The following is a 14,736-nucleotide window of genomic DNA, read 5'->3' as shown; positions in this document are numbered from 1 at the left end:
GTTGTCTGCTGTAAAAGTAATCAAAAACACCAGCAATTTTCCATCTTCTGTATGGGATTCCTTTACCTTAAATAAATTGAACTGTTTTATCAAGGGAATGGACTACTATAGTCCCACTGGTCACATGTCAACTCTAAAAAACCTGATACATATACAGAGGATTTGGAAGAGACATAGATTATGCAATGCGCCAGAAATGTGCAGAAACTGAAAGCTTAGTAAAGCTCCACTGGCCTGCCTCTCCCTTAGTGGTGGTTCTTCTCCATCCTTGGAACCTACCAGACAAAAACCTTGAGGGATTTAGGATCAGTAAAGGAGCCATTATATTTTACTTTTCTGCCTCTTCAAACTAAGTCTTCAAAGGCATGTGCAGTCTTTTGCTTTGTTTTCTTCTTTGGAAGAATATTCTAAAAGATTAACAGGCTGTTCCTGTGATTCACAAAACTTTCCCACAAGAGTTCTACAGCCTGTGACTCCTGTAATTTAAATCTAGCACATCCACCTGCACTGAGCAATAAGCCAGTTGAATATGAATAAACAGAACCTGTAATAATGCAATTTATGGTTTTACCTGCAGGACTGCATCAAGCCAGAGAGGCTTTGAAAAAATCCAGCATCCTTTTTCTCCTTCAGGTAGTCTAGCATTTTCTAAATTTTGTAGATTTTTGAAGGGAAAAATACAACATTAACAATATATACAATAAAGAATAACTAGCAATTAATTATTAATTAATATTTATAAACTAAAATAAAATAACAAAGGTAATAAGTACCCTTAATTAATGATATTGAAATATATGAATTCAAAAGTTCCTGAATTAGTTCCTTGAAATGCAAATCACCAGCAAAAAATAATATAATTGCTCTTGCACCAAAAATACACTGATATTTCTTCACTGTTAGGCTTAAAATTAAGTACATTAACTTAAACAACAGGACACTAAAATTCTCAAAATTTCTCAAGTCATTTATGCAAGCAAGACTCACAGTAGTTAGAAATGCATTACCTGTTGAACTATGGTGTTTCCACCATTTAGAATAGCAATACCAAGTTTCAGTGTTTCAACAACCATGGGTCCTGTATGACCTGTCAAAACAAGGATACAGTCCTTAAAACTTGCAGTTGTGAGCTCTTCAATCAGAAATGCAGTGTGGAAATTTTACTTAGTGCAGCTGTTACTGACATTTATTTTGCCTCATTAAGTGTTGTATAGAAGCTGTTTATGATATATGATATCATATCATATATATACCTATACATGATAGGTATAGTGACATAACATACCTGTGTATACTTCAAAGATATCCCAGAGCATTACCTTTGCTTGCACTAATCATCTGAAGGACCATCTCAGCAGCTCCACGATCATGCAAGCGAGCTTGCTGATAGAGAGTTCTCTGCTTTTCCATTTCTTTCTCCTGGGTTTGGGAACAAAATGAGAATAGACTACAGATTGGAATGGATCCAGGAAAAATAGGAAGATGAGAAACCTAAAGTTGTTGAAGACCATCTGCCTTCAAAATCTATGGGTTGTTTGACTCCAAAGCTTCAAAACACCCCATCTTTCATTTATATGAATAACCTAGTAAACCAGCTCACTGTGTTCAACACACAATGTGGTATGCTATTTTTGCATTTGTTCTAGTGGACATATTTAAAGTACTTCCACATTAAATTATGAGAAAAATTTTATTTAAACTCTCACCTCAAATGTCTTTTCTTTTTCTTCGTCTCCCTCTTCTTCTTCCTGACAGCTCTTTTGATGTTAAGAACAGAAATCATAAGGTCTTGCTTATTAAGAAACATGATGATTACTTTTGCTATAGTATTTCTACAAAAATTGCCGAATATTTTTTCCAGCAATTACTAAAGTATTAAGAAGATTTTAAAAACCTTTAATTGTAAATATTTGTGCTTATCCACACTAAGAAGCTGATATTCCCTAATGTGTGGGTATTTCAGAGTATTCATCCAACTACATACACACCCTGTAGTTGCAGGCTATATAATCGTGTGCCATATCTCTAGATCCATGATATTTCTCTTCACAGTCATGCTCTCATCACGAGTTAGCTGTAATCAATATGTTGCAAAAGCTGACTTATCTTTGACAGACTTCAAGTATTAACCCAAAAATAATTACCCAAAGAATAAACATAACTAATGGGTTTAAACTGCTCATGAGTTAATCAGATGCAAATAGAAGTGTCAAGTGAAAGGAACAGGACTGCACCTACTGAAATTTTATAGTGTTTTTTAAACATAGGAAATTTCTCATTGTATATATATATGTAAAACTCTGAACAGCATTTGCTTCATTAAAAATACAGAAGGTACTAGTATCAAGTAGCCCATGTAATAAAGAGGAAATTTTTGAGAAGCATCTAAAATGAATGGGAAGTACCTAAATGCAGTGAGGGATGGAGCTTGAAATTATGTACTTACTTTTGCCATCATGGCAGAATAGGCAATATATAGAGGATCATGTCCTAGATTGCTGTGAAGAATAAAAAATATTTTAAATTATTTTATGATATAATAATATAAAGATTTCATATGCCTACCTGTTTTATTAAAGGGTATTTTATTAAAAGTAGTCTACTTGAAAAGCTATTAAACTAGAAAATTGTGTCATGAATGACTTCTCTTATCTAAATCCAAATCTCTAAGTTTTTACTCAGACAATTTTTTTAAAGGTATGTTTATGCATTCCCCTTAGTCATGTTGGGTCATCATTGGCTGTTGAAGGTGCAGAAAGGTAATATGGAAATATAAATTAGAATAATTATAACTGTCAGAGGGCAAGATTTTATTAGTCATACAGAAAAAGTATAAGTTCTAGAATACTCATAAAAAGCTAATCATTCTAATCAACAATCTAAAGTCAAAACAGAAACTGGCAATGAGATTCATAAACATCAGCAAAACCTTTTCTGACTTACTGAGTGAAATGTAATGAATACTAAAACCAAGAACACACATCTATTACCAGGAGAGACCAGGGCAAGGTACTCTGATTAAACCTGCAATTCCTGTATAATTTGTGTTTCCATGAGAAGTCATGCTTAATCATTTCTGCATTGGATATTTATCAAGCTTTTAAAATGTCCAAAATAGTCAATATTTATCTCAATGTAAAGCTCTACTGAGTTTAAATACATGAAAACTCTAATGAAACAGAGGGGGAAAAGGTATTCACCATGTACAATAATGAACTACCCTTGTGTAAAATCACTTTGGTAATGTTGCTAAAAATTCAGTTACTGTGTGCTTTCAATCAATGGGCTTTTCCACACAGCTCTTTTACCTTCTCTCTGTAAGAGCACTGCGACTAAAATAGAGGATAATCTGATGAAGTGGGTCAGGATGGTTTTTCTCAGTCTCTTCTTCTTCCTCTTCATCTTTTTTTGGAGATGTCTGTCTCAAGATTTAGAATATAAAAGTTAAGCTTCATAAGTAAGAAAATAATCCAGTAATTAAGCTTAGGAAAGTATTTCAGTAATTTTATTCTATCCAATCTGTATTAACTGCCCATATTAATCTTATTCAGGAGTTTACAGCATAACCTGCAACATTATGGGCCTGTATGATTTAGAAGAGATAAGAGTATATGGTTTTTATTCATTATTTTTGTAACTTTTGAATTTTCTCATTTGCAAGGTATTGAGAATGAGACAGGGAAAATCTTGGGGAAGTCTTATTCAAGAGAAATCATGCATCTCCAGTTGACCTGAATTGAAAGGAAGTTCTAGCTCAATTATTTCATAGTAGAATACTGGAATAATTTATAATAACATCATCAGATACATCCTATTCAGACTAGTATTAGCTACAATCTTTTCATATATAATTCCTAAGTAACCTTGGTTCAATTAATGCTCATTATTGTAAACAAACATTTTTTGGCAATTAAAAATATAGCATAGTAGAACTGGCCAAAGATCAGATTATTACCCTTACCTTACTTGTGTTATCACACCTTTGTACAGTTACTAGTTATTGTAGATTTATTGTAGTTACAGTAATTATTGTAATTACAGAAGTTCAATTTATTTATCTAGAAAATCTGAAAGAATTGCAGGCACTGCTTTGATTAATGGCCTCATTCTTTCCTTTATCAAGAAGCAACAAAGTCAAAGAAAGACTGACCATGTAATTATTCAGAGCATGTGAAGAATGGCAGGGGGTTTGGAACGAGATGATCTCTATGGTCCCTTCCAACCCAAACCATTCTATATCTCTACAATATCAGATATAATGGGTCTTTAAAAAGCACAACATGACTGTTTCTGTAAACACTGAAGCACTTCCTGATGCATCTGTATGTGATCCACGAAGCTGTATATTAACTTTCATGATGTTTAAAGACTGTAGAGATAAGCTCCTTGGAGGTATTTTTGACTAGCTAACTACATAGAGGGAAGAGAAAGAGCAGTAGGCATTCTGAATACCATTACCAAAATCCTGAAGTTTACCAATCACTTTTATCAAGTACACAGGTAAACTACATTTTTTGCTGAATATAGCTGCATATATTTATTTGTCCTTACGATACATTAAAAAGGAAAACAGCAAAATTAATTTGTATCAAAGCTGAAAATGTTAAAATTAATTATGCATTAAAAATTTTTAAAAGAGAAAAGGATCAATAGTGTCAAGCTTTAAAAAAAACCCAGTAAATAATATATACAAACATAGGAATTACCATAATGATAAAAATCATCTGACTGTTCATCTAATCCATTTCTCTTCCCAAGAATGAGTATCATGTAGCTCGCCTGAAGGCATAGATCGCCTTAATGCACTTCAGTGCGCATCAAAGGACAATGTCTTTTTGACCACAGCAGGAAATGACCTTATGCTCTGAAGCATAAGGATTACTATATTATAAGTTTATGCATACAGTACACAAAAATTAAATATAGTTTATAATAGATACATAGAATACACACTGAAGTGGGCATTGAAATATATGCCCAGTTATGTCAGTACTTACAGCCAAATCCTGAACTAGTTTCTCCTCAAATGAATATTCCTCTGTTTCTATCCAAAAGTTCTGATAGCCATTGAGGAAGAGGTTAATAGAACGGTGCCTGGGGGGGGGTTGTGAAAGTGAGATCAAGAGGGGTAACGGAACAGAGTATTACAGCTCAGATGGTTAATGGTTAGTAAGGATACATATTTGTACAATTCTGATCCTCTGATTGGTCAGTGAAACAAAATGCAAAACATAACTAACATTCAGTGACAAACCTGCAGGCACTTTAGAACATTCTTACTGGTTTTATACACATATGTATACATTACTTTTTATTTTGAAGGCTAAGAGAGGCCTAAAATACATTATACATGAAACTGCAGGACTGATACCTTAATGCAATCATGAGAAAAACACACACTTGAACAGACTGAGAATGAGTGAGTGGGGTTTACATCTACAAGGTGTAAATCCAAATTACTAGATTTAGAACATCAAGACAGCAGACACTGGCCATCAACACCAAAATAACTATCAAGTGCTTTCCAGCATAGTATCTACAGACAATTATTGCCTTCTTCCACAGAAAGAAGCCTAACCTCAGCTTCTTGTCTTCCAGTTCCAAATCAGGGCAGTATTAGCATGTCCTCAAAGAAGTTGCATTAGAAATATATAAGACCTGCTCTATAAAATTACTAATTTTAGAAAACTCTAAGTCATATTAAATGCTACTGTATACTATTCAATAATTTAACTTTCCACAGAAAATACAACTCATGGCAATAAGACTACACATAATAATGGCAAAATAATTCCATCTTCACATATTTTGGGGGAAATTTTTTTTCTGAACTGCACTACATGAGGTTAGAAAGGCTGTTCCATGCAGCCCTTTCATTTACTTTTAATAGTTGCCACCAAAAAAAGCTATAAAAATGCACTGCATATACACCAGTAAATACCTTTTAAATACACTGTGCACACAAATCAGTATTTTATAGTGGAATATCTGTTGAGTCAACACTTGCTGACACTGGTGCTGTTTTATTATCAAATTTCAAAAACTGACCAATCAGAATCCCCTCTGAAAATTGTACAAATTCATGTTTTTATGATAATATCAAATCATGGCTGGGAAGGAAGAAGTGGGCGCATAAGCAAGAGGCTCTCCACAAGTTACATTACCGTTAACTTGAGTATAAGCCTGTCATACTGAGTTTTTTCATGTACTTTTTCCAGCCAAACACGTTGAAAGGTGCTCAGGAAGAAATTGCTAATTTTGTGTCTGAAGAAAAGCATATAGGTTTTCATTGAAGAAAAACACAAGTTAAATTCAATAAAGTAGTCAGAAAGAATGTATTGTAAACCGTGCTTGAAAAATTGCCATGTACAACTTTGCTGTATCTATGTGCATATACAGATGACAGACAATAAGACAAAAGTTTTTTCAAATTAATTTCCTTAAACATCAAACACAGACACATCTCAGAGAAAACACTTATCACATAGGATACTTTTTCAAAGCCATGTACATTCAATAAACACAGAACATGAAGAATTAGTACTTCCTAACTTAACTGATATTTAATTCTTTCAAAAATACAATTTTTTAAAAAATATAGCTATTTGTTTTGTATCTACAGGGACTTTTCATCAAAAAGAGTTCTTGGAATATTTGTGGTAGAAGTTAAAGTAATTTTTTGGTGATTTAACTAATGCCTTCATATCAATAGACATGTCCATTTCTGAAATATCTTACTGAAATTCCTAAAAACTGATAGACATTAGAGTGAGTTTTGCAGAAAATTATCTTAAACTCTGAGATTAAAATTAAGCTATACTGAAAGCCACCTCCATATCTGGAAAATTTTCAAAAGAGTAAGCTTATTATTTGCTGAAGATTTAGCTTTTCTAGGATAAATGAAAGGTTAATACCATAATATTTGTTTACTGCCCTTTAAATTAATTGATAGAACTAACACTCCCAATACAAATCTGCAACTAAAATGAAGAAATAGACAAGATAGAGAGCTGCATTTTAAACTCTGGATCAAAGAGATTTAAATAGCTCTTAGAATAAATCATACCCCACTTGAAATAATCTCCCTGGGGTTCAGGCATGTCTGAGCAACAGTGTCAATTTAGATGATGGAGATTGTTATAATAGTGTGATAGCCTTATTTTCCTGTCAGGATCCTTTGATTTATCTAGGAAAAATTAAGTGTCTATAAGCTAGTGAACTTTAAAACTTTGGTTTGAACCTGTCAATTGAGCAATATACCTAGAAGTTTGCTCATGGCAGCAGGGTTGGAATAGATGACCTTTAAAGGTCTATTCCAACCTAAACTTTTCCACGACTTTAGGATTTTAAGTTTAAATTGTTTTCACTCTTGTCTGTTTTGAAATGCAGAGAACACAATTAATCGACAAAAATAGTTTTATGAGAGTTCATTTTTAGCAACTACAAAATGAAATATCTGGGTAGATTTGCCTCATATTCATATTCAAATCAGGAGTAAACTGCTCCACAAAATCTACCATAAAATTTGAGAAGAAAAATTTCAAGAAAAGTTTTTAACACAAAAACATTTCTTTAAAAAATTACAGACAACGTAAATGTTCCATTTCAATATGGTATTAATCCATATTTTATTGAAAATTAAAAAATCAAGAATTTAAAAAATCATAACCCACTTTGCCTCTTGGCAAGCGTTCTGTCAACCTCAAATATAAGAAATAAAAATGGGTGCTTTGTAAGGCAAAAAAAGGATGAACTCTTTTAACATTTGTGTGGTCCTGCATTTATTCTAAACATTTTAAGAATTTACAAATGCAGAATACAGTTGTGAGGAAAAAAATTGCTCACAAAAATGTTGTACTGAAATGGTATTTCTTCATACCACATCCTCTTGTTTTGCCAAACACGACTCTTGCAGATGGAAGGGTTGATACTGGCTGGTTTGTTATGTTATATTTAATCCTTTCCATTTTTTGGTTCTTTAAAGATTGCCTGGTGGTAGCATAATAACTTGGAGAAGTTACTATAGTCTACAACTACTCATTTTTGTAAAGGAAGGTTGTGAAAGTTGTGTGCTTTTTATGGTATAAACTGTTTTTTTATTTGTCCTGTACAAACCTAATATTCTTCCAGTGTGTTAGTGGCACAGCTACAGACCTTTAGCTAAAGACCTTTACACCAAGTGTGTAAATTTGCTTTAATAAACACATTTAAGAATCCAACACAAACCTTCAGTTAAATACTTCACCAAAAATCTTTTAATAATAATATTAAACACAAAAAGTGAAAAATTGCAGAAGGAGAGAAGCAAATCTAATTAAGCATGTGGTTGACCTCTATCTGAATAAAACTCAGATTTTTTGAGAAGAAACAGAGTAAAGGAAGTTATTCCAGTGCCATATGATCTTATTATTCTGCTTAAAGCACAGGATGCATTTTATCTTGGACTTTGTGGTATCTACATTCAACTGGAATAAGAAGCAGAGCAACATAGAAGTCTAAAATGCCATTCTGCAGTGCTTTCTGCAACAAATAGTTGCTTTAATTCATGTAACATTCTAATGTAAGTAGCTTAAGATTGGCCCAGACAAGCTACAGAGCATGAAGTGTTCATGCAAGAGGAGAGGAAGAGCCATACGCAATTAAAAAGAAAAAAAAAAAAACAAAAACCACAGGAGAATAAAGAGTAAATAGAGCAACAAATCAGAGACAAAAAATGGACAGAAACAGCAACATCTTAATGATTTTCACAGATAAGTTGAGGAACTATACAGAATAACTAACAAAAATGAAGCATGTAATTCTTATGGTGTTTTCCCACTCAGGTTATTTGCCATGAGATGTCTATTTTGCTACTGTGAGGAATTAGCTGATGACTAATCAATTCTTCTCTCTTAAAATTACGTACACCTAACAATCAGCAAATGTACAGGTAAACACACAAGCAGTATTTGCACTCAGTAAACAATGCAAATAAATGTTGTGAAGAAATAAACCTTTCAGCCACTTACCTTGGCAGGTTGTATAATGGGGCCATTCTGAAACATGCAACAACAGCCCTTTTGCGTTGTTTTGACAGGAGTTTGTGCCAAACAGCTTTTTTGGATCTCAGTGGTTGTTCAACCTGTGGGAAAATATCTTCTAGTATGTGCAATGGAAACTTTTCAACTTCCGTCGAAAAATTTTCTATACAGCTAGTGGTAAGCTAGTTAGCAAAGTAGAAAATGTTAGCAATGCTCTGCACCGTCTGAAAAACATATTCTTTTGGGGTTTTATTTTTTTAATTAATAAGGAAAAATACTGGGGACCTTCTATATAGAAATCTCTCAGTTTATACAGTCAAGAATATTCAAGATGCTAGAATACCTCATGTGTGGGACTACTTGGTAAATTTCAAAAATTGTTATTTTGTCTGTTTCTAACAATGCATATTCAGTTGCTCATGTGAACATATTTCTGTGCTATATCATTTATGAATGGAATGGATTAACTTTATGTAGGAAGAGCACATGCCTTTATTTAAATTGCATCAACTGGATGAACAGGCAAGCAACTCAAAAGTTGCTACAGCATCCCATGAGGCAGAAATAAGAGACAGGCTAAACTCAGTATATTAAAAATAAGTGCACAAGCAAACACCTCTTCCTAAAATCATATGGTTTTCAGCTACAGCATGGAGAAAATTTGTGTGCTATACTTCATATGGCTGTTCATGCATTTTTGCAGAAATATATCCTGAGTTTTCTGAGGAGCTAAATGGAGACACTGCAACAATTATATTGAAAACTTTCATATATACACATCTGTATGTGCATGGGTACTTGCATGCATGCATGTATAAAACCCTAAGCTTTATCTGGACACTATAATGATGACAGTCACTATACCTGAAATAATCTCTGCAAGGAAAAATCTGTTTTTCAAAAATAAATACAGTATAGACATTTGGCTTTTTACCTGCTCCAGATGATACAGAGCAGCTGATATCCTCTGCACACGTTCCACATTTTTCTCAGGGTCAGTTGGTCCATCACTCTTTAAAATGTCTTTGTACAGATTTAGCTGCCATTTCACAGCTGGATCATCAGACTGAAACCCAACATATTTTATTTGTAAGCTGCTGAATGAAGGCACTGAATTTGACAAACACCAATTCTCTTCCCATAGTGTAATAAAGAAGCTTATAAATACTCCTAATTTCTGTCCCCTTTCAGACCAAATTAATATCTGCTAGCTGCTCAAAAAATGGCATTGATTCTATATAATTGGGCAATTGAACTCAATTCTTAAGCAAGGTTCTGTATTTTTATGTCATGAAACCAAATAAAGTACCTTGCAATTTATTTATTCCTCTTAACTCCATTAAAAATAAGGAAGCAGCTCTAGTATTGGGACTGAGTTTAATTTGTCGAGCTTTTGTACTGAGAATGTAAAGCTCTTTTTTGGAGTCTGGAAAAGACAGCTGGAATTTCAGTAGGTGAAGAGTTATAGCCAAAGTTTTTGGGATTTTCTTTTTTTTTCCCTTGCAAGACAGAAATAGGAAAACCACATTAAACTATATTTTGTGTTCATTTTAATGTATGCAAGCACAAATTTATAGCAAATAGACAGTCAAATTCCATGACAGAAAAGTAAGTTACTCTTACTGTGTTCAAACACTGTAGGCAATGATCTGAATTATTTTTAATTTACAGATTGATGAGGACTCCATATTGGTATTACCTTTGACAGTGTATTCAGCATATGAATTGTAGGAATATAAATGTCCTTGCAAAACTCACAAGTGCTAAAATGACACAACCTTTTTGTGTCTTATTATAGCCCCTTTAAAATGTATATATTTTTAGAAATACCTAATTTAATCATTAGTGAAAGTTAGATTCAAGTAGAAAAGCTGAAGTAATAGAGTTTCAATTTTATTTTCTTCTTGGATCAAGTTGATTCTAAGAAATTAGAGCTTTAAGACTACCAGTATCTCAATTCTTCCTGCTTATCCCATTCTACAGATCTTCTGGAAACTTCAATATACCAAACAGAGCTACAAATCAGACATTTATTGCAATGAAATATCAGGAAGAAAAAATTTAAAATTGAAGCCTTTCTAATAGCTTTTTAGATTATCTTTTTAATGTATCGCAATAAAAAAAAAAAAGGTTTGCACCTTCTGTGTTTTGGAAGTGCACATTGGCATCTATAAGACAGATTTTTTTATATTACCTTTTCCTGCAAGTGTAAGTTGTTGCGCAGGTGTTCTTTGACTTCCTCATCTGTGTCCCTCTGTAAAATGGCAGAAGTATTTTTCAATTCAGATTATGATTGATTTCACAAGAACTTTAACAACATAGAACAGCTTATATTTCAGTATTGAAACTGAAATTGAACAGCTTATATTTCAGTACTGAAATACAGAATTTATTTCAGTATCTTTTGCTTTCAAAGAATGTAAGATACCAGAAGGGGCAGAGGCTTTCTTTAACCATAAAACAAGGATTAAATTTTGAAGGGAATTAAAGCTAACTAATTGTAGTTCAGTATTTGGTGCAAAAGAACATGAATATATAAAACTGCACATGGTATACAAATGGAAAATAACAGGGAAAGTGTGCACCTCTATATACACATTGTTTTAGAAAAAGCACAATAATTAGCAGCTATAATTGCTTACAGTACATACAGATATTTCATAATATTGACTGCTTAGATTTCTATGCTTCAAAATTCATTCTAGAAAGTTCTGCTTATTTGTGCATTAAAAACTATTAAAAGCATGCACTTACATGGCTGTATCTAGTCTTAGCCAAGGAGATGAGCTCTTGGTCTCCAGGAGTGCACATATTCAAACCAATAGGAAGCATCTTTTTAAGTGCAGCCACAATCAAGGATGTTTGTATGGAGTACAAATCCCCTCTACGTTTTGATTTCTTCCTCTCTTGATCTTGTCCTCCAGACTATAAGTTAAAAAAAATTTAAAAAGGGGGAAAAGAAAAGAACAAAAGAAAAATTACTATAATTTTCTGATCACACACTTCTCCAACGCGCTCTTCCCCTTGTGGTCGAAGGAAACTACATTCTTGATGTAGTACAAATAATTCAAAGTGCTACACTAGAGGAAGGCTTGGTCAGGAAATAAAGGAATACTTTTGGTGTGCACCAGTGCAGAAAATGCAGTAACAGTAATGTTGTAATCGGAGTCACACACTTTTGTGTGCATCCGTACATATGATTTTGACAATACTTTCTGGATCTTACCTTTCAAAGCAGAAACAACCCTAAAATTAAAAGCTGAATCATTCTCAGGGGACACTATTATTTGTCCAATGTTATAGAGACAAATTCAGGATGTTTACATTTTTGTAAGAGATTTATAAAAAAATAGTTATCCAGGGTCTGAATGAATGAATATTGCCTGACTTGTCTCATCTGAAAATCAGTATTATTTAAAAGGCTTTGATTCAATGTAAAAAAGTGCCAATGAATTAGTGCCTCTGGGAAACTGCTGCCCTTTGGCTTTGGATAATATTAATAAATTTGGGACAAAAAATTTAAAATTTTGTATCTTAGGATATCATCAGTAATATGAAAAGTAAAACAAAATAGACAGAAGTAAACAGCACAACAGAATAACATCTATCCTATCTTCTTATGACAGACATGTACAACATATTTCACATCCAACTTTTCCTTTATGAGACAGAGAACCAAAATCTTTCAGACAGACCCATATATTTAATGAACACACAGTAAACAGCAACAACATCAAACAGCCCAGTTCTGAATTCTGTACCCAGATTAAACTCCTACTATACTCAAGGGGAGTTTTGCTTAAGATAAGATTTCAGGACTAGGCCTCCAGGCTTGTACAACAGTACAAAATTACAAATGCTTTCATTTAACTCTCTACATCCTTTTCCTTCTATCAATTAGGATATTGACAAATAAACAAACTACTGTTCTTATAATAGATTGTGTAGTTCCACATAAGGATACAGCAGAATCCATTGCAATTCATTATTTCCCAATTAATGCCTCACTATTATCACAGTAATCACTGGAAGAAAAAAGGCAGCTGTACATATTCTATTTGATGATAAAATTTGCCAAATTCTGTCTTTTAGATGGGGAATCTCTATGTACATAGCTGGTATTAAGTATTTTGCATGTGTGAGGGAACACGCAATGGATGTGGCTTCCTTTCTTAAGGAACTAACAATTGCAAGAGAGTACTTTGCCTCAAAGCTTTGCTTTTCAAAGTGCCTTAGAAATAGTGATGCAATGGCTTTAATAATGACATTCTTTGTACTCTACGTTGACAGCAGACAAACAAATCCCACAATGTATCACTGTACTCCAGTGGCGTCACTATGCATCTTAAATAAGAAATAACAAAATATGTAATAGATATATTTTTAAAAGAAAAAAAAAATGAATGGGAGAGATACTGGTTTCTGCATCTTTTACGCCAGTGGACATTTTGCATATTCAATTTTCGTTATGTTCATATGAAATAAATAAGATTGTGAACCTTAAAACTGGAGAATTTTCAAAACATGAAATGAAGATCCATTCTGCCTTTGCCATAAATACTGCTGTCTGTGAATTCACTTCTTCAGCTGCTAAATGTATAAGTAGAGTCACAGACTGGAACCTAAATGACAATGGAATTTTGTCTCTTTCAGTTCTAATATGCACCTATGCACACACAATACCTGCATTACATATGTAAAGAGCATTAAATCAGATATATTTTGCCTAAATAATTAACTGTGCTAAAAGGACCTAAACAGGAGGAATGATATAATTGGGTTGCCTAAAAGCATGTAATAGTCTTACTTTTCTAAGGATCTAAACAGTCAAATGGATATTTCTGAAAAAATCTGTATACCACAAACCAATTACAGATTCTTTAGTAGACTAATAATAACTAAATACACAATGACAAGGAAGAAATAGTTTATTTACACTTTAAAATCAGCTAAAACTGGTTAAGATTATAGAAATTATAGTTTTTGTATTTCCATCCCTCTTTGAGCTTTGGTTCTTTGAAATTACTGTGAGGGCAGTCATTAACTCCTACTCAGTATACTGGAGAAATTTGACAATAGCAAAGCATGAAATCAGGTTATTAGTTTAACAGAGCTTCTCCCTTTTTAACTCATGTCTCCAGTTTAATTGATTAAAAGCTCTTCACAGCATCATGTGTGCTTCTCAGCACACAGGGTAAATAAAGGGAAAGATGAAAGGATTTATGCTCCATTTTGCTGCTTATTCTACTTCACCCATGAAGAATGACCATAGGTCAGAAAGTACCCATCTATTTTTAGAAATTTATATTAAAAAAAAGGAATATGAATGATGGGAAGGAAAGTGACCTATAGTTCATTGGAGGAAATCTTCAAATACTTTAAGTACATAAAAGAAGTAAGGGTTATTCTAAAGCTTTGTCATGCCTCACACCTTTAGTAAAGACCATTTTACTTTTGGAAAAAGATAGGATTTGAACTGTATATCTTATTTAAACTTATTGGATTTAATACAATTCACCTGCAGATGGGGTAGAGGTTATAGCACATTTTTCCCAAATATTCTTCTTGAACAAGCCAAATACATCTTTCTAATGACTCTACTTAGACATTTCTTTTACAATGTCTACTTCACTATTTTAGCAAAAAAAAAAAAAAAAAAAAACAGAATGCAGAAGGACAGCAGAGGCAGAATGTATATCTAAAACAGTTTTAAAAA

At 33.0% G+C, this 14,736-nt stretch overlaps 1 protein-coding gene across 1 annotated transcript in view; it reads right to left on the bottom strand.

Annotated features, from left to right (window-relative positions):
- The window catches only part of RYR3 (ryanodine receptor 3), a 197,248-nt gene that overhangs the window by 27,208 nt on the left and 155,304 nt on the right, over positions 1-14,736 (bottom strand). The window contains exons 71-81 of the mRNA XM_053945141.1: positions 11,775-11,945; positions 11,215-11,274; positions 9,955-10,086; positions 9,009-9,121; positions 5,001-5,094; positions 3,309-3,418; positions 2,447-2,498; positions 1,700-1,757; positions 1,320-1,433; positions 1,008-1,087; positions 572-648 (exon numbers count right to left, since the gene is read on the bottom strand). Of these exons, the coding sequence (XP_053801116.1) occupies positions 572-648; positions 1,008-1,087; positions 1,320-1,433; positions 1,700-1,757; positions 2,447-2,498; positions 3,309-3,418; positions 5,001-5,094; positions 9,009-9,121; positions 9,955-10,086; positions 11,215-11,274; positions 11,775-11,945 (1,061 nt within the window). The remainder of the gene's footprint in view (positions 1-571; positions 649-1,007; positions 1,088-1,319; positions 1,434-1,699; positions 1,758-2,446; positions 2,499-3,308; positions 3,419-5,000; positions 5,095-9,008; positions 9,122-9,954; positions 10,087-11,214; positions 11,275-11,774; positions 11,946-14,736) is intronic.

Source organism: Vidua chalybeata, chromosome 6 (assembly GCF_026979565.1).
Source record: "Vidua chalybeata isolate OUT-0048 chromosome 6, bVidCha1 merged haplotype, whole genome shotgun sequence".
NCBI lineage: Eukaryota > Metazoa > Chordata > Aves > Passeriformes > Viduidae > Vidua > Vidua chalybeata.
This window is presented reverse-complemented; position numbering and strand designations above follow the sequence as displayed.